Source organism: Gallinula chloropus, assembly GCF_964237585.1.
Source record: "Gallinula chloropus genome assembly, chromosome: Z".
Lineage (NCBI taxonomy): Eukaryota > Metazoa > Chordata > Aves > Gruiformes > Rallidae > Gallinula > Gallinula chloropus.
In genome coordinates, this window is record NC_140089.1 from 172,073 (window position 1) to 199,782 (window position 27,710).

General features: G+C 52.3%; 1 protein-coding gene across 1 annotated transcript; it reads left to right on the top strand.

The window, feature by feature from the left end:
- Positions 1–11: 11 nt before the first annotated feature.
- On the top strand, positions 12–27,563 carry FRMPD1 (FERM and PDZ domain containing 1; the record flags this gene model as incomplete). Its single annotated transcript, XM_084277917.1, has 15 exons — positions 12–112; positions 2,143–2,300; positions 4,050–4,152; positions 4,536–4,581; positions 7,037–7,144; positions 10,716–10,811; positions 15,003–15,128; positions 17,524–17,643; positions 17,915–18,051; positions 18,616–18,742; positions 19,111–19,206; positions 21,061–21,243; positions 21,689–21,836; positions 22,488–23,294; positions 25,282–27,563. The coding sequence occupies 15 exons, from the start codon at positions 12–14 to the stop codon at positions 27,561–27,563; spliced, it is 4,638 nt and encodes a 1,545-aa protein (XP_084134043.1).
- Between the last annotated feature and the right edge of the window lie 147 nt (positions 27,564–27,710).

The window sequence follows — 27,710 nt, forward strand, 5'->3', positions numbered from 1 at the left end:
CTTTCAGGTAAATGGAAGATTTGGAGGCTAACCTAATCCAGACACGCAAAGCATGTAGGATAGAGCAGATGGTAGCAAGATGGCTTCATCGCTCTCGGGATGGTGCGTCCAGGTAAGCCTGGGGTTTGACCAGAGATGCTCCTGACAAACGGGCAGTCTCAGGTTGCAGGTCTTACTCATTGTTTCCTAAGAAGTATGCATGCAGTAGTACCTAGAAAAACAGTGTTTTAAGCATCCCATCACCTGGGAAGGAATAACTGCTGGGATCAGGACAGGCTGGGGGTGAGCTGCTGGAGAGGAGCTCTGTGGAGAAGGACCTGGGGGTGCTGGTGGGTGACAGGGTGGCCATGAGCCAGCAGTGTGCCCTGGGGCTGAGAGAGACAATGGGATCCTGGGGGCATCAGGAGGAGTGTGGGCAGCAGGTGACAGGAGGGGATCCTCCCCCTCTGCTCTGCCCTGCTCAGGCCCCACTGGAGTGTTGTGTCCAGTGCTGGGCTCCCTGGGATCAAACAGCCAGGGATCTCCTGGAGAGAGTCCAGAGGAGGCTGCGAAGGGGATGAAGGGCCTGGAGCATCTCCCCTGGGAGGAAAGGCTGAGGGAGCTGGGGCTGTTCAGCCTGGAGAGGAGAAGCCTGAGAGGGGATCTGATCAATGGGGATCAATAGCTGAAGGGTGGGACCCAGGGGCCATGGGCAGCCTCTGCTCAGTGTCTGTGGGGACAGGACAAGGGGCGATGGGCTCAAGTTGGAGCCCAGGGAGTTCCCCCCAATGTGGGGAAGAACTTCTTGGCAGTGAGGGTGAGGGAGCCCTGGGACAGGCTGCCCAGGGGGTGTGGAGTCTCCTTCTCTGGAGAGATTCCAGCCCTGACCTGTCCTGGGGACCCTGCTTGGGCAGGGGTGGGACCCCATGGGCTCTGGGGGGCCCTTCCAGCCCCTGTGATTCTATGATCCTCCTAGGTTTCTGGGGACAGATGTTCCTGCTTTCACCAGTTCTGGTTTTGTAAGCCATATCTACAGAAATACAACACTGCTCAGTGCAAAATAGGCTTTTCTTGAATGTGGAGTTGTACTTGTCTTTGTGTCCCCAACATCACCCCATGTTTTTAGGGCAAGACTGAGTTGCATTTACAAGGGATCCTAGCCTACAGCTGCCTTCCTTTCCTAATGTCAGTATATCAAAGTTAAGCTGGGCTGGATCCTGGCAGAAGCAGAGAGCTGTAAATTCTTTTACTGCCTTGATGGGTAAAAGTGTCGCTGTGATCTCTGGAGGTCAGGGCTTGCTGTGGGGCACACCTGGAGTTCTTCCACACCAGGCTATGGGTGGCTGAAAGAGTTGTGGTTACAACCAGCTGGTGACAATGGTCTGATGCCTGCAGCTTCCTGAGGGATCACTGCTGGCCTGTGTGGAGCCACAGTGGGTACCCAGAGGAATGCTGGCCTCTTTGGGGCAGCCCACTGATAGTTGGTGTGTGTGGATCTACGCCTCTTGATAAAGTATCTTCTGGGTGATGGGCAGGGGCTCAGGCCCAGTCAACGTGGTTTACAAAAGGCAGATACTGTCAAACTCAGCTGATCACCTTCTGTGACAAGGCGACCCACTGAATGGACGAGGGGAAGGCTGTGGATGTGTCTGCCTGGACTTCAGGAAAGCCTTTGGCACGGTTTCTGCCAGCATTCTGACTGAGAAACTGGCTGCCACTGGGCTGGACAGGGGGAGCCTCAGCGGGGTTGGAAACTGGCTGGATGGCCGGGCCCAAAGGCTGAATGGAGCCAAATGCAGCTGGAGGCCGGTCACGAGCGGCACCCCCAGGGCTCAGTCCTGGCTCCAGTTCTGTTCAACATCTTTGTCACTGACCTGGAGGAAGGGCTGGGATGTTCCCTCAGTGGGTTTGCAGATGCCACTGAGCTGGGAGGAAGTGTTGATCTGCCTGAGGATGGGGAGGCTCTTCAGAGGGACCTGAACAGCCTGGAGCGATAGGCTGAGTCCCCAGCCCTGGGTGTGTTTAACAGGGGGGAGATGAGGTGCTCAGGGATCTGGCTTAGCACAGGATGGGAACAGTTGGACTCGATGGGCTTAAAGGTCTTTTCCAACCTTGTGATTCTGTGATTATATCATAATTGTTCACGAGCTTCTTGTTGCACAGGGGCAGAGTATCTGTGACAGAGAGCACCAGTGATGGCAGTGCCCAGCTGCCCAGCCGTGTCAAACTGACTGTCACAGTGTACAAAGATTTGGTCCTCAATCACTACGGCTTCGAGATTTGTCCAAGCCTTCCTCTTACGATTGCATCTGTTACTGCAGGTAAGCACCTCTTCCTTCTCCTTACAATCACAGCTGTGAGAAGCCTGAGCTGTCCCACATGGCCTTAGTGGTCAACTAGGGAAAAAGCCTGTGTGCCTGTGAAGGAGAGAGTGCTTGAACATCTACCTGATGCTGATGGCATGGAGCAAATCTAAGCTGATGACGGCTTCACAGCTAATCTTTCACTTGCACTCAGAGCCAGCTAACCTTCAGGAATGCAAAGAGCTGTTTCATAGCAAAGTTCTTCCTGGTGCTTCACCTGAAATGCAAAGGGGAAAAAAATCATCTAGTTTTAGAGTTCCTATTCTGCAGCAGCCCTGGTGATTTGCTGCTGAAAACGTTCTTTGGGCTGCAAGCCCTGTAACATGGAGAGGGATGACTGCTAGTTACAGGCAACACAGATGAAGTTCTGCTTAAGTCAAACAAAAGAACTCTTCCTGTTAGGAAAGGGATGCAACTCCTGCTTTCAAGGTGGCTTGGGGATTTTGAATCAAAAAACTGTGATTTTAAAAATGTTTATTTACCTTCTGTGCTTTTACTGAGTACACAATAATGCCTGCTTTTTACCTGTCATTATGAGCATGCCTCATGCCTGAGGTGAGCAGACAGGTGTTGTGGGGATGGTGGCTGGAGGGCTGCCCCTGTGAGCTGTGGCATCCCCCAGCTGCCTGGGGCAATGACCTGTCCAAGTGCTTGTGCCTTTAGGATGTTTAGCATAAAGGCACTGTGGTATGGTCTCTGTCCTTTCACAGTGCTTTTCAGAGAAGTTTTCTCTTTCTGCCCCTTCCCATGTGTAACACAGCTGAATTAGCTGAGAGTATTGAGGTCTAAGTAGTGGGGAAATTTTCTGTTAAACTTTTCTTTTTTCCTCATCAGAAATAATCAACATTTTGCTAAAACAGACACAAAGCAACCTGTCCTTTTAAGTCCTGTCTTTTGGTGTGGGATAAACCTGTCTGGCAGGGAAATTCAGTGGTGTGCCTCAGCCAGCAAGCTGGGGACTGCACATGTGGCCCTGCTTCTCAGACCAGAGCTCCACCTGCTCACTAGCCCCGTGGATCCTGTGGCTGCTACCCTCCTAGAAAGCAAGGTTCAGAAGCCATCCTTTCCCCTTGTGGTGGGTCCTTTCATCAGACATTGTGGCTAAGAGATGTCTTCTGTGTTCTCCCAAGATGCAGAGGGGAGTTGTCATGCTGGAAATCCAGCTGGAAATCCAGCCCACATCTGGGGACTGCTGCAGCACCCTGCTCTGGATGGCAGCATGCTGGCAGTCCTGAGCCCTAGCCTGTGCACTGTACAGAGTCAGCTGCTGGAATGTGACCAGCAGGGACAGGCCAAGGTACAGACCAGGCAGAGAGGCATCACTGTGTTGTGTCAGCTGCCCAGGTCCTGGAGCCTTCTGCAGGCCCACAGCTCACAGGTGAGCAAAGGGCAAGGCACTGTTTCACACCCCGAGTCCTCCTGTGGTTTCCTGGGAGCTCTCCTGCTGCACACCCTGTGACAAGGGAAAAAACGTGCAAGAGTGATTTTCTGTGGTGTAGGGCCAAAGGGCAGCCCAAGGGAGGTGGCATGGACATGGGCAGTGAAACACCAGCTGGAACCAGGGCCAAGCATCCTTGGAGCCCTTTTTATTTTTCCATCCAGGGGCAGTTGCTGGGTGGGAAGAGGATCTTGCAGCAAGTGTCCGTGGTAGGAGAAGGTCTGCCAGTGTGATGGTGTCATGACTAACAGGGTGCTGGTTGCCTGCAGGGAGCACTGCTGAAGGGAAGCTGCAGCCTGGTGACCAGCTCCTCCTCATAAACTGTACTGCGGTGGATGACGTGTCTGTTGAACGAGCAGCTGACATCATCAGGTGTGGTCCTGCAGGAAGGAGGCGGCGGAGGGCTGAGAGACGTGCGGGTACTCGATCTCCCGGGGGTTGCGAGGGCTGTCTGGGGCTGGCTTCCCCCATGGAGGAGAACCATGACACCTCCTGGGGTGCTTGCACTCAGTGGGGGCCTGTCCCACAGGAACAAGCACACCCTGTGGTTGAAGAGCACAGAAACCCAGGAGAGAAGGATTCCCCTGCTTTCCTGTACTGTGGCAGTATTTTGCCAGGTCTTCCCTGCCTGGCCAAGAGCCTTCCCTCACAGCAGGCAGAGAGGCGAAAGGCCTCACTGGTGCCATCTGCTACCACACTTGGGAGGAAGGCGTGGGCAGCTCCTGACCCTGGCTGACTGCATGTCTCTGTTACAGGGAGGCTGGTGACGAGCTCCTCCTAACTGTCCTGCGCTGCACGTCGGTAAATGGCCTTTCTTCAGCACTCTCTGCACTCAGAAGCACTGCCCCAGGCAGCCATGGCTGGCAGGGTGGCCCACGGGGAAGGTGGGGTGACTGGGCTGGCATTTAGGATGCAAGGGCCCAACTGAAGCTGAAGCCATGAGGGAGCTGTGAGGGTCCTCTGCTTTCATGCCCACCCTTTGGGAAGGGTTTTGCATTCTTTGCAGCGCCAGGGCAGCTTGCAGAGCCTGTCATACAGGCCTGCTGAGCAGTTTGAGCCCATGGTCCCTGGAGCTGGAGGCTCCGTCAGGAGTTATGAGGGTCCAGTGGGATTTGCAGGGGCCAAGAGGCCACATCATCTGAGTTGCAGGCAGGTCTCAGCAAGTTGTGGCCAGCCCTCAGAAAACAGTCCAGAGTGCTCCCTGTGTGCTGGGGCTGTCTGGCCCACAGGGACCCACCTGGACACAAAAGGGAGGTGCCAAGGCTGCAGGCTCAGCATCTGCCCTAGGTGGTCCTTGGAAGCTCTTGAGATTTTCCTTTATGAGTGCTGGAAAAACCTATCTCTCTTTCTCCAGGCTCTGGTTAATGGCTGGGACCTGGGTGTGGACCATACTTTGGGAACAGAAGTTTTAGTATGGGACTTGGATGCTGATTGCCCATTCCTGTACCGTAGAATTCCACAGAAGGCATGTACTGCCAACATGATGTGTTTGTCCACGTGGGCTTCACAGCGTGTAAAAGCTGAGCTGCAAAGCAAGGACAAAATTGGGTTTGTGTGCTTTTTGGCTTCTTGTGATGTATGAAAGTGGCCTGAGGGGGAATTTCCCTCCACCCTACCCTAGAAAGCATTTTGGAATTGTTTTTCATTTGTTAGGAGGTTGGGTGGTTTTTTTATTATTTTGACTTATTCATAGAAATAAGAACTGTGATTCCTTCAGAAGAGTAACTGGAACTCTCAGGCTTAAGGTCATCGGGTTTCTTGGCCATTCAGTGAAGAAAGTTCCTTAAATATGTTTTTCCTGCCCAGGGTTTCCCAGGTGTTGACTCCAATGGATGTGCACAAAGCCAAAGTAACCAGAAAAAGTTTAAACAAACCTGCTGAACAATGATCTTTTGTTAATCTGATCTCCCTTGCCTAAGTGCATTGGCTGTCAGTGTTGCCACTGCTTGGTCTAGCTCTTGAGAAACACCTGAATGCACTGGGGCGGGGTGGGGGGAAATGCAGTTGCTTTTCAGAGAGAAAAGGATTTGGAAAACCCTTTGTGGGATTTGGAACACCCATCACAGGCCTTCATGCATTGTTGAGAAGCAAATGGGGCACGAACCCATTTTTGTTTTTTCATTTGCAGGTCACTTTAAGGACACTTCCAAATACAGCCAAGGCTTATCTTGGGTTTGGGGTTGGCTGTTGCCCCACTCTGAAGGCAGCTGTGCTTATTGCTGAGAGGTAACGCCTCCCATCGATGGATACCAGACCCTCTGCCTGGGCTGCTCTGGCCACGTTGGAAGGGATGCGGGAGGCCTTGTCCCTCCTCAGGGCAGCCGCGGGGTGTGATGCTCCGCAGGGCCCTGCAGACTCTGGAAGGGCTTGCTGGCCAGGTGCAGAGACTCCTGCCTGCCTCCCTTCCTCCATCCTTGCCAGATCGCCTCAGAGCAAGACAGGGCCATGGCAGGTCTGAGGCACCCTTGCCTCTGGCAGGAGGGTAGGAATTGCTCTATCTTGAAACTGTCTGAGAGGATACTGAGGAATTCTGCCTCTGTATTCTTAGGGAATACCGTGCTTTACAAGGGCAGAGCATTTGGGCACAAGAACTCAGAGGGTTCCTGGGCTCATCTGGTGTCTTGCGAGCTTGATAGGTCCCTGTCATGGTGAAGGAATGGTTATGTGACAACAGTGCAATGAAGCCAAGTTAGCTTTTCAGCCTTGAGTGGGTTTGTTACACATTTGCAATGTGAGAGTATGCTCTGGAAACCCCATCTGAGCTGGGAAGTGCTGCATACACAGCCCAGTCCTTGTTTAACACTGACGGGGGGTTGTCTGTCTCTGCATGGCACTCTGCATGGGTTGGTTTATGGTACTGTGTAGCCCCACTGAAAGCCAGCTGTGGGTAGGTTAACAGTACTTCTGCCGCAGCCTGGCTTCATTGCAGGAGCTGGGGAGATGCCTGAACACAGTAACTGGTTCACATACAGTGAAGTTAGGAGTTCTGTACAGCATGTCTCGCATGTGTCCACTGGCTGGATGTCTGGGTTTGGGTTCAGAAGGCAGCAACCACCCAAAGAGGTCAAAAAGGTGTGTAGCAAGTCTGGAGGCTGAGAGACCTCTAGCAGCACCTCTGTCTGTAAGTGGGAGACAGTGTGGCTCAAGCAGCTTCAGCATGGGCTGTGGTTGCACCCCGGACGGTCCTGTAGGCCTCTGCCTCATAGGTAACCACAGAAGGAGTGAGCTGCCAATTAAAGTGCTGTTATTTTTTCAGGGTGGGCCTAAGTCATCGTTTCTTACTGCAGAAAAGAGGGCAAGGCTCAAAACAAACCCCGTGAAAGTGCGGTTTGCAGAGGAAGTGCTGGTGAACGGACACACACAGGTCAGTGGGGGCACCGTGGGCCCTGCATGCTGGGAAGAAGGGGGTCACTCCTGCAGACAGACACTGCGTTGAACTACCAGGAACAGCACCAACTGAGGGACCACAGCCTCACTGTGCTAGTCTGCCCTGGATATGCATCCAGGCATCTGGACCCAGCTTGTTTCCTGGGCTCACTGATGGTTGAGAGAAAGCGCTGGCATCCTCAGAGGGTTTTAATCTTTGATTTGCTTGCTTAGACTACTGGAGGATATTTGCATGTACTTCTTTTGTCTTTTAACCATCAGGGAAACCTTAAAAGTGTTACACAGCTGTGGGATGCCATAGTCATCTCTTGAAGTGCTAAACCCTCCATAGTCAACCTAGACAGAAGTTTGGGGATGACAAATCCCAACCCTAAAGATGAGAGGTGAATCCTGCTGTCTGAGCCAGGTTTATTTGCTGTGAATGTCACTGGGGTATCTCTTCCTGGCCTTCAGCAGTGCCCAGGTAGCATTATGTTTAGGCTGTTTGGTGCTGGTGACTTTGCTTTTAAATTTGATGTACATTCTCTAGCTTACAGGGTAATGGATTGTTGCCTTTCATACTGTTGCAGAGGGTTTTCACAGAGCATTCACAGATGCCTCCATAATAGACCATCTGTAAGCTGAGCCAGTGTGTTCTTGGGTGAAACAAGATTTTGTGTCACTGGAAGAATGCTGCAAATTTATCACAGGGTTTGTAGCACTGGTAGCAGATGAGCTGGGTAGATGCATGTCTGCCCCTGCTAGAAAAGGACAAGTAGTGAGAAGGCTTGTAGCTTCCCTGAAGTGAGAACAATCCTTACATGTAACATCCTGAGCTCAGTGTGGTTGGGATGGACTGGTGTCAGCTGGGAGTCTTTAACTCTGCTGACTTTTCCTTTCTTGCACGGTGTGAATGCTTTGGCACCTGTGCCTGACTCCAGATGTGTCAGGACTCCTCTTCCTCTGGTCTGCTCTCCAGAGGAGAGGGCCAGGGGTGACTTCTCACACATTTGCCAGTAAGTCCCTCTAGATGCTGGGATCCTTTCCTTCCTGCTGAGTTGTTGCCAGATGTGTTTGAGCTGCTGCAAGGATCATCTGTGCTCTACCAAGTGCTGTGTTCACATGCCTCAGATCTTAATGGCAAGTCTGTCTGGTATCCCACCTGAGTACTATGGCAGCAGGGCCACCCTTCCTGACACAGAAGCCAGGTACTAGACTACTCATGTCCCTGGCAGATGTCACACACAGACCACAGAGCTCACGAGGCAGGGCTGGGAGTCCCAGGCAGAGCTGACTGGGAGGCGTTGGGCAAGGCTGGCCGTGGGATGTGGCCAGACCTGAAGATGCCAGCAGTTTGCTCTTTCTTATAGCTGGAGGTTCACACTCGTGTCTGCTTAGGAGCTTTCCTGATGCTGTTGGGCACGGGTATTGCAGCACACAGAGGTCTCAGATCTGTGTCATTCCCTTACTGATTGCAAGGTGGGTCTGAAGAAGCTGTACACTGGGCTTCCTGCAGAGCCTCTCTCACTATTCAGCCGAGCTAAATTCATCACACCTTTGCCAGTGGAGGGGAGGCACACAACCAGTATATAGTTTGCCATTCATTTAATGAGAACCTAAAGGTAACATAAATTAATTAGGGTATTGGGGCCCCACTGGTGTTAGCTTCTCTTTTCACTAGTTGGATATTGACCCTGCTTTGAACAGTAAAATACTAGCACAAAAGAAGAGTGGATAAATTTGTTGCATATTTATGACTTCTTTCTGGAAAAGCAATGTTCACCACAGACAGCAGCTACTCCGCTTGAGCGTTTTAGAAATGCTGTCCTTTCAGCAGACTAATGCATGAAGACAGCCAAAATGGGCATTACGACCCTGGAAAACTCTAAAGCCTCCTGTTTCAGTAAATATACTGCTCTTGTCAGCTTAATGGACCCTTGCTAAATGATCTTTGCGGCAACTGGAAGGAACCCAGAGACAGCATTCTGCCGTTGAAACCTGAAACTCCAGTTTGGGACCATAAATTGTTAATAAACCTCAATGAGCCTCCATTTTGTGTTGCAAACTTATGCATTTCCATACAGCTGAACGAGAGACAGGCCCCTGGGGATGCTCCAGTCAGCATCAGTCAGTGTAGTATTAGGACCTGTGGCCCCATCTGTAACGTGGAATAAATCAACCTTGCAGCAGACAACACAGGAGGGGCACAGCTGCTTGAGGCAAGCAGAAGCTCTTGGAATTAATTCAGAGTAGTCTATTAAAGCCTACACAGAAGCAGAGAAATCCCATATGGGTGTTCTGGCTAGCTAATTGGATCGGACCAGGAGAGTGGTGATACAGAAGTTCATATACAAATTAAGTGTAGATTTCAAGTTTTGCTGTGTTCTGGCTGCACAAGGCCCTGTTCATATGATAACCTGTGGCTGCAGGAGCTACCAGAGAAAATGTATCCTCTCCTGAAACTGCTGGAGAACCCAAACCCCATCAAAGATGAAAGGTGTTCACGCTGCTACGCAGGAAGGAGGGAAAGACTGGGCTTGGGAATAGCATCAGTGTTCCTTCTTTTTTCCTCAGGGGTATCTGTAGTGACACTGAACCCTGCAAAAGGGAGGGGAGGGCCACGACTCCGAAGTGTGATGTTTGATCCAGGGTATATGAGCTCTCTGTCAGGAGGGACCGAGGTTTTGGAATTTACAGCAGATGAAACATAGGAGAGGTCCTCTTAGAAATGCCACTCTCGTCCTTGAGGCTGTCACGTCATGTAGGTAAATGTCATGTAGATGAGTTCTCTCAAGCCTGGAGGAACTTGCTGGTCCAAGAACATGAGAAAGATAGGCCGAACGAGAAGGCTAAGGGTGGGGGAGTAAACCTTCTCAGCACTGAAGAGGAAGGCTGAAAAGGAGGAGGAAGGTGCAAATCCCTGACCCTTCTCAGAGCACCTAATACCGGTGCTTTTGCTGTGGGAGTCACTGCCTTGTCTAATGCACTTGAGACCTATCTGAAGAAACTCTGGTGACATCAGAAGCTCCAGGATCACTAATCTTAGGGGAATACTCAGTGAAAGTACCACTGCACGTTTAGCTGAATCCTGCAGCCTTCCCATGGTGTGCAAGTTCTGTTCATGGTACCATGGAGAGTTTGAACAGCTCTTGAGTGTAAGTCAGGGCTGCTGCCACTGGGAAGGTGTCGGTGTGTGGTTAGTGCTGTCTGGTGCCCAGTAATGGGAAGATGTCTTTTCCAGCAGACACTGCTGCTTTTCTGCTAATGAGCAGAGAGGATGGCTCTTAGCTTTTAGTATCTGCCAGATCTTCCTGTGCCACGTGGGAACTGAACAGTGGGCATATCTATGCCATGTGCAGCTATTGCACTGGATGGAGTTCTACAGTAAAGGCATTTGTTATGCTGCTCCCTTTCCCTTGTTCCGTGCCAGGAGCATAATCAGGGATTAAACCTTGATGCCACGGGAAAAGGTTGCAGAAGCAGAGGAAGATTTTAATTTATACCAGGACGTGCTGTGTCAGGCAGAGCAGCTCGGTGCCTGGAAGGGTAATGTTGCTTTTGTTCTGCAGGGGAATTCTCTTCTCTGTATGCCCAACGTTCTCAAGGTGTACTTGGAAAATGGACAGACGAAGGCTTTCAGGTTTGAGATGAGCACTACTGTGAAGGTAACAGTGCTTGGTTGTCTATCCTTGTTTCCATCACCTGACTTCAATCCAGCAGCAAAGACGCGTGAAGCGGAACTTGCAACCTCGTGGTTGTATTGGCCAAATAGTAGGAAATGGATTGCTGGCTGATACTGAACACACTGGATTTTCCCTGACCTTTCTGCAGAGGAGGTGTTGCTTTGGTTCACCTCTGCTTTCTTCTCAGCAGCTGATCTTCACATGACTTGCAGGAACTTGGCTGTGTGAAGTGGGATTGAAGTTGGGCAAGAGTACAGGTTGATGAGGGACCAGCAGATCAGCAGCTGTCTGCACAGACATTGCTTTCCTTGGAAATCACATGGCAGAACACAGAGGGGGAGACATTTAATATAGCAGTGGCACTGTGCATCCTTGAGTGGGAGAATATCTCCTGCTGTCACCTGGACAGTGAAGTCCAGGTTGGGATGTCATGTGAAGTCAGCGAGTGCAGTTGTGCCAGTTGCTATTTAAGGTGCCCTGTGCATGCTCCAGCCTCCTGTCTGCACTGGTGAAAACATTTCCCTTTGCAGACACAAACTGATTAGCCCCTTGGGATGGAAAAGTAGTACCACCTCCCCTTGTGTTTGGAGGCATTATGGACAAGTTACTGTACGTTATTCACAGTACAAGGTGCTGCTCTCCAGAGCCATTAGTCTAGCACCTTCCATAATTGCTGTGTTAGACATAGGCTTACAAACTTGTAAGGTTTTCTAGCCTGATCTTTTGAGTTGCTCAGAGTTTACACTGGAGATGGGAAGACTCTGCTGTGCACCATGACTGGAGGCCATACTTTCTTCAAAGGACGATGTCCTGCAGCAGTGCAGTTACTGTGGAAAAGAGACATGATGGACAGGCATCCTGGAGTTACTAGGCTGCAAGAATATCAAGGGGAAAAGCAAGGAGATTTTATTTATAACTCATTGAAAACTGCCCTAAAAAGGAGGAGTTTGTCTAGTTCATCCAAACATCACAAAACTCTTCTGGTATCTCATGCAAGTGAGTCTTTGCAAGTCTTGTGACTTGCAGGGCATAGGAAAGGAAAAGAGTGAACCGAGGAGGTAGCAAGGAAAAGGGGAGATGAATTGCAAAGGGAGATTTCAATGCCCACTTGCAAGGAATTATTTTTTAGAAGAAGGATTAGCTCTTCAGGTTTAACTTGAGTTGTTTGCCTCTGACCCTCCTGGATTTGAGTGCAGCCTGCACCAGCACACTCAAAGAAACACTGAAATTGCTAAAATGCTTCCTTGGTTAAGTGTTGTGAAAAATTCCTCTGCTGTCTGAGAGATCCTTGCTGAGATGAGTCCGATACTTACGTTGAACTTAAGAACCTGGAGTGAGTCAGAGGGGTTCTCTTGCAATTTGTACTGTCTAGTGTTACCTCATTCCTTACAAGCTATATCCATGGCAGTGTTCCAGCAGAATTCTCCATACAATTTAAACACCAGTTTCAGTCAAATTTGGGAAGAGATGGTCTCAAATTCTTGTTTAGTGATAGGAAGAAGTGTTTTTCACCAGTTCTATGACACTTTCTAAAGAATCACAGAATCACAAGGTTGGAAGAGACCTTTGAAGATCATCGAGTCCAGCCATTCCCATCCTGGGCTAAACCAGCTCCCTGAGCACCTCATCTCCCCTCTGTTAAACACCCCCAGGGCTGGGACTCAGCCCCTCCCTGGGCAGCCTGGGCCAGGCCCTGACAGCTCTGCCAGGGAAGAACTTTTCCCTCCCAGCTGAGCTGACCCTGCCCTGGGGCAGCTTGAGCCCATTGCCCCTTGTCCCATCTCCTGTCCCCTGGCTGCAGAGACCATCGCCCACCTCTCTGCACCCTCCTGGCAGGGCAGGGGAGGTGGGGAGAAGGTCTCCCCTCAGCCTCCTCTTCTCCAGGCTCAACACCCCCAGCTCCCTCAGCCGCTCCTCAGAGGAGTTTCCCTACCTTGTCCTCCTGATCTGCTGAAAAGTGGTGTTGTTCTTTTATCTTGTGCTTGCCCTGTGGTTCTCTTGGCTCCTGGCCGTACCAGCTGACTGGCAGCAATGGAGATGGGTGGTTTGACGTGCTGGCTACATTGCTGGCTTTTTGTTTTGGGGTGCAGACATCCACCTGGAGAAGCTGGAGAAGTAGGCCTATGTGATCCTCGTGAGGTTCAATAAGACCAAGTGCAAGGTCTTGCACCTATGTTGGGGCAATTCTCATCATCAATACAGGCTGGGAGATGACTTGATAGAGAAGCAGCCCTGCAGAGAAGGACTTGGGGGTGCTGGTGGACGAGAACCATAGAATCATAGACTGGTCTGGGTGGGAAGGGACCCCAAGGGTCCCAGAGCTCCAACCCCCTGCCACAGGCAGGGACACCAACCTCCAGGCCTGGAGCTACACAAGGCTGCCCAGGGCCCCAGCCAACCTGGCCTTGAACACCCCCAGGGACGGGGCACCCACCCCCTCTCTGGGCAGCCCCTTCCAGCCCCTCACCACTCTCTCTGCAAAGAACTTCCCCCCAGTCTCTCCTCTCCCCCTTCCCTCCTCCAGCTTCACTCCATCCCCCTTGTCCTGCCAGTCTCTGCCCTTTAACAAGCCCATTCCCCTCCTGTTCCTGGGGTCCCTTCAGGGACGGGGAGGCTGCAGTGAGGTCCCCCCACAGCCTTCTCTTCTCCAGGCTGACCCAGCCCAGCTCCCTCAGCCTCTCTGCGTAGGGGAGCTGCTCCAGCCCTCTGAGCATCTCCGTGGCTCCTCTGACCCCTCTCCACCAGCCCCACATCTTCCTTGTGTTGGGCCCCAGCTCTGGACACAGGACTCCAGCTGGGGAGGGCAGAGCAGAGAGGGACAATCCCCTCCCTGTCCCTGCTGCCCCCCCTCTGCTGATGGAGCCCAGGATCCCATCGCCCTTCCCAGCTGCAGGAGCCACTGCTGCTCATGGGGAGTTTCTCATGCCCCCTGACACCCAGGTCCTTCTCCTCAGGGCTGCTCTCCAGCAGCTCTTCTCCCAGGCTGTGTCTATGTCTGGGATTCCTCCAGCCCAATTGCAACACCTGACACTTGGCAGTGTTGAACCTCATCAGGTTCCCCTGGCCCATCTTTCCAGCCTGTCAGGATCCCTCAGATGGCTCCTTTCCTTCTGGGGTGTCGACCACACCACTCAGCTTGGTGTCATCCCCAGACTTGCTGAGGGTGCACTCAATTCCATCACCCCTGTCACTGATAAAGATGTTCAAGAGCACCGGTCCCAAGACAGACCCCTGGGGGAACCCACTTGCCACTGGCCTCCACCTGGACACAGACCTGTTGACCTATTGAGAAGCTCGACATGAGCCACAAATGTGCTCTCAGGAGCCAGAATGCCAACCCTACACTGGGCTGCATCTGAAGGAATATGGCCAGCAGGTCAAGAGAGGTAATTCTCCCCCTTTACTCTGCTCTTGTGAGACCCCCATCTTGAGTACTGTGTCAGTTCTGGAGTCCCCAACATGAGAAAGACATGGAACTGTTGGAACAGGTCCGGAGGAGGCCACAAAGATGAGTAGAGGGCTGGAGCACCTCTCCTGTGAAGACAGGGTGGGAGAGTTGGGCTTATTCAGCTTGGAGAAGAGAAGACTGTGGGGAGATCTTACAGCAGCCTGCCAGTGCCTGAAAGGTGCCATAAGAAAGCTGGGGAAAAGCTGTTCCTGAGTGCATGGGGCACTAGGACAAGGGTGATGGTTTAAACTGGAAAAGGGGAGATTTTAGGTTGGATATTAGGAAATATATACCTTCAATATGAGGGTGGTAGATCACTGGCACAGGTTTCCAAGGGACGTGGTCAGGCAGAGAAGGGCCTGGGGGTGTTGGGTGACTGTGACTGACCACGAGCCAGCAGTGTGCCCGGGGGGCCAGGAAGGCCAAGGGCATCCTGGCTTGTGCCAGGCCCAGCGTGGCCAGCAGGTCTGGGGAGGGGATTGTGCCCCTGGGCTGGGCACTGGGGAGGCCGCAGCTGGAGTGCTGGGCCCAGTGCTGGGCCCCTCACTGCCAGAAGGACATGGAGGGCCTGGAGCGAGTGCAGAGAAGGGCAACCAGGCTGGGGAAGGGGCTGGAGGGCAAATCCTCTGAGGAGCGGCTGAGGGAGCTGGGGGTGTTGAGCCTGGAGAAGAGGAGCTGAGGGGAGACCTTCTCCCCACCTACACCTATGTGCTTTCTCTTCCTAGGACATTGTTCTGACCTTGAAGGAGAAGCTTTCCATCCAGAGCATCGCACACTTCGCCCTCGCTCTGGAGGAGCAGTACAACGTGGCAAAGATCCACCTGCTGCATGAAGAGGAGCTCATTGAGCAGGTGAGGGGAGCCCCACAGCCGTGCTGGGGAGGGGCACCAGACGTGGCCAGGGAGATGCAGAGAGAGCACAGCTCTGCAAGGGTCACAAGAGGCAGAAGGCTTGGCTCTGTCTCCAAAGCTGCTGTCCCCTTTTCTCTGCCTGTTGCCTGTGTTACCACTGTTACCACTGCATTAACCAGAGCCCCTGGAGAAATGGCACTTTCAGAAGTGTCTCTCACTCCATTTAGAGAGCCCACCTGTGGGCTGTTGTTGCTGGGACCATGCAGAGCGAGCGTGGTTTGTGCCACCTGTGTGACAGGCCCATCTACAGAGGACTACTTGAGATACTGTCATGGTTTTGCCCCAGCTGAGAGCTGAGGAGCACACAGCCACTCGCTCCCTGAGAGGGTGTGGGGGAGGAAAGAAAGGCAAAAACCCCACCCTAAACCTCACTTGTTGGGATAAGGACAGCTTACTAGGACGACAGAGAAAAACAGAAATAATAATAATAGGACTTTATAGCAAAATATACAAAACTGGTGATACACAAAACAGGGTGTACAGGTCAGAGCTGTCCCGAAACTGGACGCTCCTAGAAACCCTGTGTCCTGGAGCCAGGCTCTCCTTCCCTCACCAGCCCCTCTTTTATGCTGGGCATGACATCACTAGCATCAAATATCCCCTTCAGCCAGTTTGGGACACCTGTCCTGGCTGTGTCTCCCCCAGCAACCTGGGTGCCCCCCACCTTCTTGTTAGCAGGGAAATACAAAGATCTGAAAAGTCCTTGACTGCTTGGCAACAAATAAACCATCCCTGTGTTACCAGCACTGCTCCCATCCCAGCTCCCAAACACCATACCACACTGGCTGCTGGAAAGAACATGAACTCTTATCCTGGCCAAAACCAGGACAGCTAATTAGAACAGAAGCACACCCAGCATTCCCTAGGTAGTCAGAGTTAATCCAGTAAGATGCTGCTTTGATTTAATTCTAAATCACAAGTTTATGCCCTGCAGACAGGAGCCTATCCCCATTCGTAATTCTGTCCCTCTGCTACTAATTATGGGCTGATGTGATTTGTGAGGATGTGTCTACTTGGGAGTCTGGTCTCCATCCTGTGGACTCTGGTGATCCACTGTGGTACAGAGGTTTGCTAGCTGACAGTGTCCAGCCACTGCGTGCGTGTGCCTGAGCATTTCTGCTTTGCTTTAGCTGGACAGCTTGTATGAGATTTGCACCAGAATAAAACATGCCAAGATTATGATTCAGGGGTCTTAACACTGTATTGACATTATGATGATGATCCAAGTGTTTGTTTAGGGCTGCTGTATCTTATGACTGAATTTAAAAGCAGAGAAGCTTGCACCTTCCTCTGTCATTATCGCATGTCCTCAAAGCTTCTGTCCTGGTTATGCTGCAAGTATGTAAGATCAGTGGATGCTTAATGAAGTTTTGCTGTCAGGGGACTTCCAAGCTACCTCAGGAGAAAAACAGAAAAATAATTGAAGATAAAATTATGAACACTAGCAATGTGTCTTTGTCAAGAAATAGAAGATACTCTTTTCATATGGAATTAGTATTTGAGCAAGACATCTAGCTTGGTCTGGACAGACAATAGATCTGTACAGGACCATGGCAAGGCCAATGGTCTCCTGGGTTCCATCAGCAGAGGGGTGGCAGCAGGGACAGGGAGGGGATTGTCCCTCTCTGCTCTGCCCTCGGGAGGCCCCAGCTGGAGTCCTGTGTCCAGAGCTGGGGCCCCAGGACAAGAGAGATGTGGGGCTGGTGGAGAGGGGTCAGAGGAGCCACGGGGATGCTCAGAGGGCTGGAGCAGCTCCCCTACGCAGAGAGGCTGAGGGAGCTGGGCTGGGTCAGCCTGGAGAAGAGAAGGCTGTGGGGGGACCTCACTGCAGCCTCCCCGTCCCTGAAGGGACCCCAGGAACAGGAGGGGAATGGGCTTGTTAAAGGGCAGAGACTGGCAGGACAAGGGGCTGGAGTGAAGCTGGAGGAGGGAAGGGGGAGAGGAGAGACTGGGGGGAAGTTCTTTGCAGAGAGAGTGGTGAGGGGCTGGAAGGGGCTGCCCAGAGAGGGGGTGGGTGCCCCGTCCCTGGGGGTGTTCCAGGCCAGGTTGGCTGGGGCCCTGGGCAGCCTTGTGTAGCTCCAGGCCTGGAGGTTGGTGTCCCTGCCTGCGGCAGGGGGTTGGAGCTCTGGGACCCTTGGGGTCCCTCCCAACCCAGACCAGGCTGGGATTCTGTGATTCATATATGCTAAGGATAGTGTCTGATCTGCAGACCTCCCACTTCCAGTATCTGTAAATTATTTCTGTGAGTTCATACAAGCCAAAGGCTTCCTATATACATTTGTGAAGGGAGGGATTACAGCAGTAGTTGTGGCATGATGCTGTTTGTCTGTTGCAGGTGGTCCAGAAAAGAGAATCTCATGACTATCGATGCCTCTTCAGAGTTTGCTTTGTGCCAAAGGATCCCTTGGATCTCCTGCAGGAAGACCCAGTTGCCTTTGAGTATCTCTACCTACAGGTAGCATTACACATGCTTCAGCAACTCTTCTCACCCAGTTCTCAGTTCTGGTTCCAGTCAAAGCATGCTTCAGGCCAGTTCAGTGGTGTAGATGTGAAATGCACTTCAGAATAGAACATTGGGATTCAACTTGCCTTAAATCCTTGGTTCAACTGACATGTGTGGCTTTTAGTGGAAAGAAGTTTAAATGGACTGCATGGCTCCCTCTGACACACAGAGGAGGGCGTATCCTGAATTAGTCGTGAGCTTCCATCGTCCTCTGTTGTTCCAGAGCTGCAGTGATGTGCTTCAGGAGAGATTTGCCGTGGAGATGAAATGCAGCGTGGCATTACGTCTGGCTGCTCTGCACATACAGGAGAGGATCTATGCTTGTGCACAGCCACAGAAAGTATCCTTGAAATACATTGAGTAAGTTCACAGATTTCTGTGTTGTGTTGTGACTAAACCTGGCAGAAGGAGGAGCCAACTAAGAGTGGCATCAGCTCAGTGTTTGCCTGGTGTTTAGCTCTTGATAAAAGACTGTCTCTGACCCAAAGAGGTTGTAATCTCTTAGTTGCACCAGTCATTTTAGGGCAAGGTGGCTTCATAAGCCTTCCTGTCTTTAACTTGCTGAGTTGCTTGAGTAGTATGGACTCTGTAACATCTGGGCATGTCCATAAGCAAAGTGAGTTTCTGATCTGTAGCTAGACCAGGGATTGCAAATCTCACACAAGCCTTAGGCATAGAAGTGTGTGTTCCTTCAACCTCATCTCCTGATCTAGTAGCAGAGGTGCACAGAAGGGAACTTGTGTGAGGCAGTCATGTTGCATGAGCCATACAGACGTGTTACTTCCCTGAGGCTTGTTGCATCCTGGACTGCCACAGTGCCTCTGCTGTTCCCAGCCTCTGGCCAGCTGCCCTCTGCGCATTCCGGTGTTGCTGGGACACCTCACAGCTGGGACCCTTTTTGTTCCTTTCACGTCTTTCTGGCAGGAGGGACTGGGGAATTGAGAACTTCATCTCACCAACTTTGCTTCGGAACATGAGAGGGAAGGACATCAAGAAAGCCATCAGCTACCACATGAAGCGGAACCAGGTGTTGCTGGACCCCCGGCAGAAGGTAGTGTGCATCCCCTGGGTTCAAAGTGCCTCCCAGGATGGTGGCAGCAGCTCTCAGGGCCAAAGAGGCCGTGGGTCCCTTCTCTGTGGGACCACTTGGCTGCTTTTCTTGTCTCTTCCCACTGCTGCACACACCCTGATTGCATGGAGAGTGTGTTCTGTTGCAGATTGCTTGTGGTTGCCAGATGGCAAATGTGGTAACGGGGTATATGGTCCTGTACAGGTCTATTGTCTGTCCAGACCAAGCTAGATGTCTTGGTCAAATACTAATTCTGTATGAAAAGAGTATCTTCTAGCCTATGGGCTGCCTGTCAAACCTTACTCATCTGTCGTGTTTCTAAACAATACCTTTTCTCTTGCACAACAAAGCACATGCTTGCAGCAGTCCAGATGCGCCTGAGCTACCTGCAAATACTGGGGGACCTGAAGATGTACAATGGGAAGATCTTTAATGCCACTCTGATGGTATGAGTGCTGGTTTTTTTATCTAATTGGGTTTTGGCATACTGTGTTATTGATTGCTTTGCTTTGTGCATCTTTTATGGCAATGTAGTTGGACAATAGCTGCAAAGATAGGGCACAAGAAACAGTTTGACACCTCTTTCTCCACCAGTGGGTAAGATCATATCTTAATGAAAAAAACCCACCTCATCTAAAGCAGAAATGTTTAAATACTGTTCTAAACTGGTTGTTGATGTGAGACTAGCAACCTCCTACTGAGTCTCCTTCCCTGTCTTTGATGCTTGTAGAAAATGTAACAGCTCTGGTGATGCTCCTTCAGCCAGCTCCAGCCACACTGCATTTCCCTCTCCTGAGACATTGTGATAAATATTGGCAAGTAATTCTGCTGGGATAACTCACTGTAGCTCCACAGAAGTGAATAACATACCAGCCTACACAGTCATTACATCTGGTTTTTCTCATTGAAAGTTGCGACTCTTGCTTTTCATATGAGCTCTATCTAGATTCTATATGTTGTAAAATACATAAGATGTCCTGGGATGTGGTCAAAAACCCTATAAAACATATTGGCCATGCTTAAACCTCACCATGAGAAAAGAACACAGCTCTTGTGACAAGAGGTTTCTTGGGGAGTTTTTTTGGTGGTGGCCCACAAGCTTTTTTTGTCTGGACATCTGAGTAGCATAGGTAGGTCTGTACCAGAGGAAGACCTTACTGATCATAGAATGATCATAGAATGGCATGGGTTGGAAGGGACCCCAAGGGTCCCAGAGCTCCAACCCCCTGCCACAGGCAGGGACACCAACCTCCAGGCCTGGAGCTACACAAGGCTGCCCAGGGCCCCAGCCAACCTGGCCTTGAACACCCCCAGGGACGGGGCACCCACCCCCTCTCTGGGCAGCCCCTTCCAGCCCCTCACCACTCTCTCTGCAAAGAACTTCCCCCCAGTCTCTCCTCTCCCCCTTCCCTCCTCCAGCTTCACTCCAGCCCCTTGTCCTGCCAGTCTCTGCCCTTTAACAAGCCCATTCCCCTCCTGTTCCTGGGGTCCCTTCAGGGACGGGGAGGCTGCAGTGAGGTCCCCCCACAGCCTTCTCTTCTCCAGGCTGACCCAGCCCAGCTCCCTCAGCCTCTCTGCGTAGGGGAGCTGCTCCAGCCCTCTGAGCATCTCCGTGGCTCCTCTGACCCCTTTCCACCAGCCCCACATCTCTCTTGTCCTGGGGCCCCAGCTCTGGACACAGGACTCCAGCTGGGGAGGGCAGAGCAGAGAGGGACAATCCCCTCCCTGTCCCTGCTGCCACCCCTCTGCTGATGGAGCCCAGGATCCCATCGCCCTTCCCAGCTGCAGGGGCCACTGCTGGCTCATCTGATGGGCTGCAGTAATGCCAGTCTTTACAGTTGTGTGCAAACTGATGGGTGTTAATTCATTTTTTAAGTGTCTGACACTAACTGAAAGTGTTGATATTTCTTCCAAAACAATAAATGTCTTCCTGAAGTTTCCAGCAAGTGCCAGTAGGTCTCACTAGGTCAGTCTGGCACAGCCTACCAGGTGGCACTTCTGATAGGAACCTGCTGCTGACCGTGTCTTTGGATCTGCTAGATGGCTGGTGCATCCTGGAGCCGCCTCCTTTGGGGGCACGGGGAACTGGCGGTCCCCAAGCCAGAGAACGGCCCGGAGCAGGTGACCTGACAGCCTGTAAGTAACAAGGGGCTCCCTTTGCAGCTGGTTACAGCTCAGTTGCAGAGTCTGGTGTTAAAAGATACCACACAAGATCTGGTGCCTGAGGAGTCCCTGCCCAGCACAGGTGAATGGGATCCTGCTGGGATTTTGTCTACAGATTTAATCTCTCCCCCCTACAGCTACAGGACAGAGAGTCATACGTGGCCTTGCTGGTGGGTGCCAAGTATGGGGTCAGCCAGATTATCAATAATAAACTCAACATCATAACAAGTCTGGCAGAATTTGCAAACATCAGCAGGGTGGAGCTTGCAGAGGAGTCTGAAAAAGTGAGCATGGTGAAAATCTACCTGCAGGATCTGAAGGTAAGCAGTTCTTTCATGATGTGGCTCTGTCAGTGCTGGGGAGCAAGGGGGGGGAGTGGTTCACACCATCTGTTCTTTTCAACGTCTGACATGTGGCTGATGGTCAGTACAGTCAGCAGTGCAAACAGCTTAGAACAGACTCAGAAGGGAAAGATGGTAGGAAGAATACAAAATAAATCAGGAAAAGAATTCTTCCTGATGTCCTCCATCAGTGAGCCACATCAAATAAACACAAAGTGTGAAAACCAGTTTCTCTTCTGTGCCTCATGCCAAAGCAGCGTTCAAAATGTTGGCAGTATGGAAGAGAGGGAATATTTCTTCCAGTGCATGGCATGTTCCTACAGGTTGTGGTACAAGCAGTGTTTGTCTGTTCTAATGTTGTTTACTGTTTTCTCTCTGAACCACCCCCACCCCTCCCTGCCAAAAAAAAACCCACCCCAAAAAGCTGCTGACTCTGCTGCTGGAATCAAACAGTGCAAAAGATCTTGTCTGCCTCATCACTGGCTATTACAGACTGTTCGTGGATGCAAATGGCTCCATATTCACCTGGGGAGAGAAAAAGCAGCAACTGCACCGTGTCTCAGCTGAAGAAGGTTTAAATAAAACCAGCCATTTTTTTGCCAAAGGATGGGGAGGAAAGTGGGTGGATGTAGCATTAGAGGTGTTATCCACCCTTGGGAATGTAGCATTGTGCCAGAGCAGTAGCCCAGGGTTGTGCAGAAGCCTATGCACGTGATTAAAGCCTGTCAGCCTTGGTGCAGGCAGTGCCAGGCTTCCATCCGTCCCAGATGCCTTGGGCAGGGGAGGAGCAGCAGTCCTTGTCAGCTTTTCCCAAGAGGTGCAGGCTAAGTGCATGTCATGGAAAAGGCAAACCTGTCACCGAGCACTGGCGTTCCTTACTGCCCTGAGCTACTTCCCCTCTGCTGGCCAGAGGATCTGTTTGCCGTGCTGTCCTGTCCATCATCAGGGTCACTGCGGCCCCGGGAGCATTGCTGGCTTAGGAGTTAGCTGGCTGCTGCTCTGGAGTAACACTAGGCAAAGCAGGCAGGAGGCACCAAGCCCCTGCTGACGGGCTGCGGTCCTGCAGCTCTGACCGCACCTTCACCTTGTTTGCTGATGAGAAAGGGAGGGCAGAGCTCTCTGGGCTTTGAGTCCTTGCTGCGTGGACAAGTTCATAACCCTTGTGTGGTTGTTCCTCCTTTACCCCCGCAAAGGACAAGCTGATGGATTTGTTTAAATCCCAGGGTATGAATCTCGAATGTGTAGTGACTCTGAAGACTCCTGGGAGCTGGATTCCTCCTCAGAGCATTGCTTGGACACTGCTATAGCATATAGCAGCACCCATCCTGTGTGCAAGGAGGAGGAGCTGGGAGAGCTCCACGGCCTGGAGAACGACAGCACGAAGGCCCAAGCTGGAGGGAGAGATCCATGTGATGGGGGTGACAGTGCACCAGACAGCACATCTGAGGCTTCGGACTCGGCCAACACCGAGAGCAGAGGGGTTAAGACAAGTGGCTCCAGTGACTCTATGGATGCCCTGGAGGAAGATGAGTTGGAAGCCTGCTCTTCCTCCAGGCCAGAGTTCTTCCACTTCTGTACACCAACAGTGCAGGAGATGAGCAGTTCAGACAAGAGCTTCCTCCCCGTGCGCGCCGCAGGAGGCTCCAGCGCGGCAGAACACAGAGACTACTTCTGTTTCTTGCAGGTGTCTCGGGCAGAGGAGCCTGGGTGTGAAGACAGCCCCTCTGAGCAGAGAGGGGAGGACACTGGTGTGTCTTTGCTGGAGACCCAGCTGACCGAGAGAAACAGCATGGGCTATTACAGCCTGTGCTACAGCGTGTCCCCTGCAGAGAGGAGCAACGTCAGCTGCAGCCCTCCAAGAAGTCCTTGGGAAGATGGGTCTGCCCAGGAAGAGGAACCGTCTGGAGCAGAGCAGACGGCAGAGACAAGCAACCTCATTTTGGAACCGCCCCCAGGCTTTGGGGACACCAGCTCTGAGGAGGAGTTCTATGATGCTGCAGACCGCCTCAGCCCTCTGGATGCCCTGGCAGGTAAATCACCTACTCCACAGAATCACAGAACCACTGGGTGGGAAGAGAGCTTCGAGGTCATCGCATCCAAGTGCACATGTTCTCTGCTAATCCAACCTGCACTTGATACAGGTGACCTTTCTTTCACCCCTGGGCTAGGGTGTTGCCTGTTTCCCTCCATCAGTCTTCCTGGAGGGATTATCTTTCAGGTCTCCATAGTTTTCCCAAGAGTTTTGAAGGACCTTTGAACACCCATTCCTTGTAAGTCACTCTTCAGCAGAAAGAGTGTCAGAGCTGGAATTTTGCAGGGAGATTTGTCATCATGTCCAAGCACTGGATGCCAGAAGAAGTCAGTTTTCTAATGAGTTTGGCATTCTGGAGAGTCTCCAGGTTGCTGCAGGAATTCCATATAGCTCTGCCTGATGCTGGAGCCGGCAGGCTGCCTAGGTTCTGTGCATCCTTCTATGTAGGCTGAATCTTCAGTGATGGAAAGTGTGATGAGTCCCAGAAATAGAACGCAGGAAGGATGTGTGTCCTTGCACTGACAGGAAACTTTATGGTAAATATTCCTACTGTCAGGCAGTACCTTCACTCATCATCTTCTTTCAGGCTGAGGAGAGCTAAAACCAGTAAAACATCATTGTTCCATGCATTCCCCAAGATAAGAAATCATTTTCTGGTGTGGGGCATGTTACGTAGCTGGGTCAAGGACATTGTTGGGTGACTGTGACTGACCAGGAGCCAGCAGTGTGCCCAGGGGGCCAGGAAGGCCAAGGGCATCCTGGCTTGTGCCAGGCCCAGCGTGGCCAGCAGGTCTGGGGAGGGGATTGTGCCCCTGGGCTGGGCACTGGGGAGGCCGCAGCTGGAGTGCTGGGCCCAGTGCTGGGCCCCTCACTGCCAGAAGGACATGGAGGGCCTGGAGCGAGTGCAGAGAAGGGCAACCAGGCTGGGGAAGGGGCTGGAGGGCAAATCCTCTGAGGAGCGGCTGAGGGAGCTGGGGGTGTTGAGCCTGGAGAAGAGGAGGCTGAGGGGAGACCTTCTCCCCACCTCCCCTGCCCTGCCAGGAGGGTGCAGAGAGGTGGGCGATGGTCTCTGCAGCCAGGGGACAGGAGATGGGACAAGGGGCAATGGGCTCAAGCTGCCCCAGGGCAGGGTCAGCTCAGCTGGGAGGGCAAAGTTCTTCCCTGGCAGAGCTGTCAGGGCCTGGCCCAGGCTGCCCAGGGAGGGGCTGAGTCCCCAGCCCTGGGGGTGTTTAACAGAGGGGAGATGAGGTGCTCAGGGAGCTGGTTTAGCACAGGACAGGGACGGGTGGACTCCAGGAGCTTAAAGGGCTTTTTCAACCTGGTGATCTGTGGTTCTGTGCTCTGTGGCCAAGCAGTCCTCTGGTAGTTTTATTTTCTTGGAAAGGAGAAGGTTCTTGTTTCTGAAAGAGCTTCTTACCTTCCAGCATTATCTGAACCCCTTAAGAATGTGTGTTGTATGGTTAGAGCAGATTGGGCTTCTCCATTCATGCCCAGTAACAATGCCACGTTCAGGAACAAAATTGTGACCTGGAAATTTTTATCTTCTAAATATCCAGCTGGGAATTTCTGATAATGTTTCTATTCAGTGTTAAGAACTCTACATCTGTGGGCACTGCTCTCTGTAGCTGCTGCTGGTGCCAGTTTTACCTGGAGGCTTGGAGATGTACGTGCAGTGCTCCACGTGACTCCAGTCAGGAGGGGAGAGACTATCCAGCACCCTTCCTTACTAACCCTGGAGACTGGTCTTTGTGGCCACAGCCCCAGACTCTATTTTTCTTGACATAGCTGGTTCTGAGTGTTTGATCGTAGCATGAGAGGGACTTTGCTTTGGCATTTGTCAGCCATGCTTTGCTGCCAAGCTATGTATGTCTGCAGTCTCAGGATCTATATGAAGAGGTTTTTGGCTCACTAGGTAAGATGCATGGATATTCTGCTGCCTGGGGATATTTCCTGAATTGCATGGTGGTTTTTTTTCTTGCCAGCAGGCTACAACATGACATCCCAGGAGGGTACAGACAGCTCCTCCTGCATCCTGAAGAAAGCAAGGTGTTACAGCTTGGGGGAGGATGTGACCACAAGGCAAGCAGCAAAGGAGAAACACAGGAAGGAGAAGGAGCTGACATATACCAAGAGCCTGAGGAAGAGGAGATCCTTCCTGAAAACAGATTACACCTCACAGGTCACTTTCCCCTTGGTTTTGCCAGGCTCTCTGCAGAGCTGCTGCTCTTGGCCACCCCCACTGCCAGTCCTTGCTCAGCCCCCTGCTCCACCCTCCTCAGAGAACTTGGGGAAGGGTGCAGAACTAGGACCTCTTGCTGCCACCCAGGCCCAGAGAGACGCTGCTGGCACAAACCCATCCTCTGACCTGATGGAGATGGAACCGGACACCATGGAAACCAAGTCAGTGACCAACTCCGTGGTTTCTTACATTTCAGCTGTCCGTCTGCTGGGTGACCAGCAGAGGGAGGGGAGTGCAGGCAGCAGCGTGGATGGAGGCTTCCAGCCTGTGAATGCTGTAAATCCCTTTCAGTCCCTGGAGGAAGCTGGGGCCCTTCCTGGTGGAGAGAGCAGAGCCACACAGGGAGCTTCCTCTGTGAAGATAAATACTGGGGGTCTGAGTGAGCAGAGCTCTGCGGGCTCTGGGGGCTGGTTGGCCCGAGCAGCACTGGAGGAGGTGGGTGAGGTGATGGCAGGCCAGCAGAAGGCTGGCAGTGCACCCCCACTGCCAGCTCGTGACCCCAGCACGGCCTCTCCCTGTCAGGTGGCCCAAAAGCAGGAACTGCTCCCCGCTGCTGGGAGGCAAGTGGCATGTGAGGAGCCTGTCCTGGCTCCCTGTGAAGAAAGAAGAACTAGCAGATGTGCTGAGAACAGCGATGACAGTGCCTTGTCACAGGCAGAAGGCAGACAGGTGACAAACAAGGATGCCTTATGGAAAGCACACAGGAAAAACACCGTGGGTTTTCCAGATGCAACGCTGCTCTTAACAGATTGCAGCACTACTTCAGGGGTTATAACTCGCCTCTCCTGGCTCTCACTGGGGGTGAGGACAGACCTCACATCACCCAGCCCATCCGAGGAAAGAGTAGATAGCCCACCAGAGCTGCTGGCTTCTCGGAAGACCGCTGAATGCCAGGGGGCTGATGCTGTCAGAATGGAGATGCAAACATCCCCAACTGGACCATACTCTGAGGAAGAGTTGATAAGTAGCCAGGAGCTGGATGAAGGAGAGCCCAGAGATGATGCAGGAAACGTGGCTCTGGAACAGCCACGGCCTGTCCAGACTCTGCTTCCCGGAGAACAGGCTGCTGAAGTGGGGAAAGACTTTCCTCTGACTCCATCTCTAGGGCTTTCCATCTCCTCAGGCACAGTTCTCTCAGGCTCCTTGTGGAAAACAGCAGGAGACCAGGGAGCTTCAAAACACTCCTTCCTCTGCTTTAACCACAAGAGGGATGAGCAGACCCCTTCTGACCCCATCACGACCAGGTCCTTGGACCTTTCAGCTGTGAAGAAGACGTCACCACCACAGCTTGGGATGGACAAGTGCAGCTGTCGTCTGTCCTATATCAGCTGCTTCCACAGGCCTGATGACAAGGGAGGACGTGAAACCACCATCCCCATGTGCAGCACATTCCTGGGACCCCTCACCACCCCACCACCCAGCAGCCACAGTCTCCCTGGGACCCCCGTGGGCAGATACCCGGTCTCTGTTGCTAGTGATGTGGCATGGCAGAACCCTCATGTCCAAGCCCTCAGGCAGCTGAAGGACGAAGCACAGATGAGCCCTGCAGATTTCTCCTGCTTCTTAGCCTATACCACAGAGCTTCAGGAGGTGGTGGGGAAGCTCTCCAGGAACCAAGCGACCCACCTGCAAGAGAAATGTACAGAGCAGGGTGCTGAGAGCAAGGGTCTCCTTCACTTAGCCTCTCGGGACCTGCTGTCCAGTTGCCAGGAGCTCCTGAAAACAGAGCAGCCCCTCAAAGAGCTGCAGGGTGTGCTGAGGGTGACATTCAACCACCTGCTTCAGCTGGTAGTGGCCTGCTTCCAGGTGACACACTGCCAGCTGTGCAGGCAGAGGCAGCAGGAGCTCGAGGCCTCGCTGCTGGATGTGGTAGCCACCTACCACCAGCTTTTGCAGGCTGTTCACCAGCAACTCTGCAGGCAAAGCTGCCCAGATCTGGGTGCCAAGCTCCTCACCCGCCAGCACACAGCCCTTACAGCTGCCATGTTTTGTCTCCTGCAGCAGTTCAGGTTACCCCCATTGTTGTGACAGGGCTGTTTGGTGACACGTAGGTGGGAAAGAACCCACCCACCTTCCCTCTGTCCACTACCAGGCTGTCTCCCACGGGAAGTTTAGCCCCACAGCTTGAGAGTGGTTGTGGAAGGATGTGTCTGTGTGTGTCAGCTTCGCTTCTCC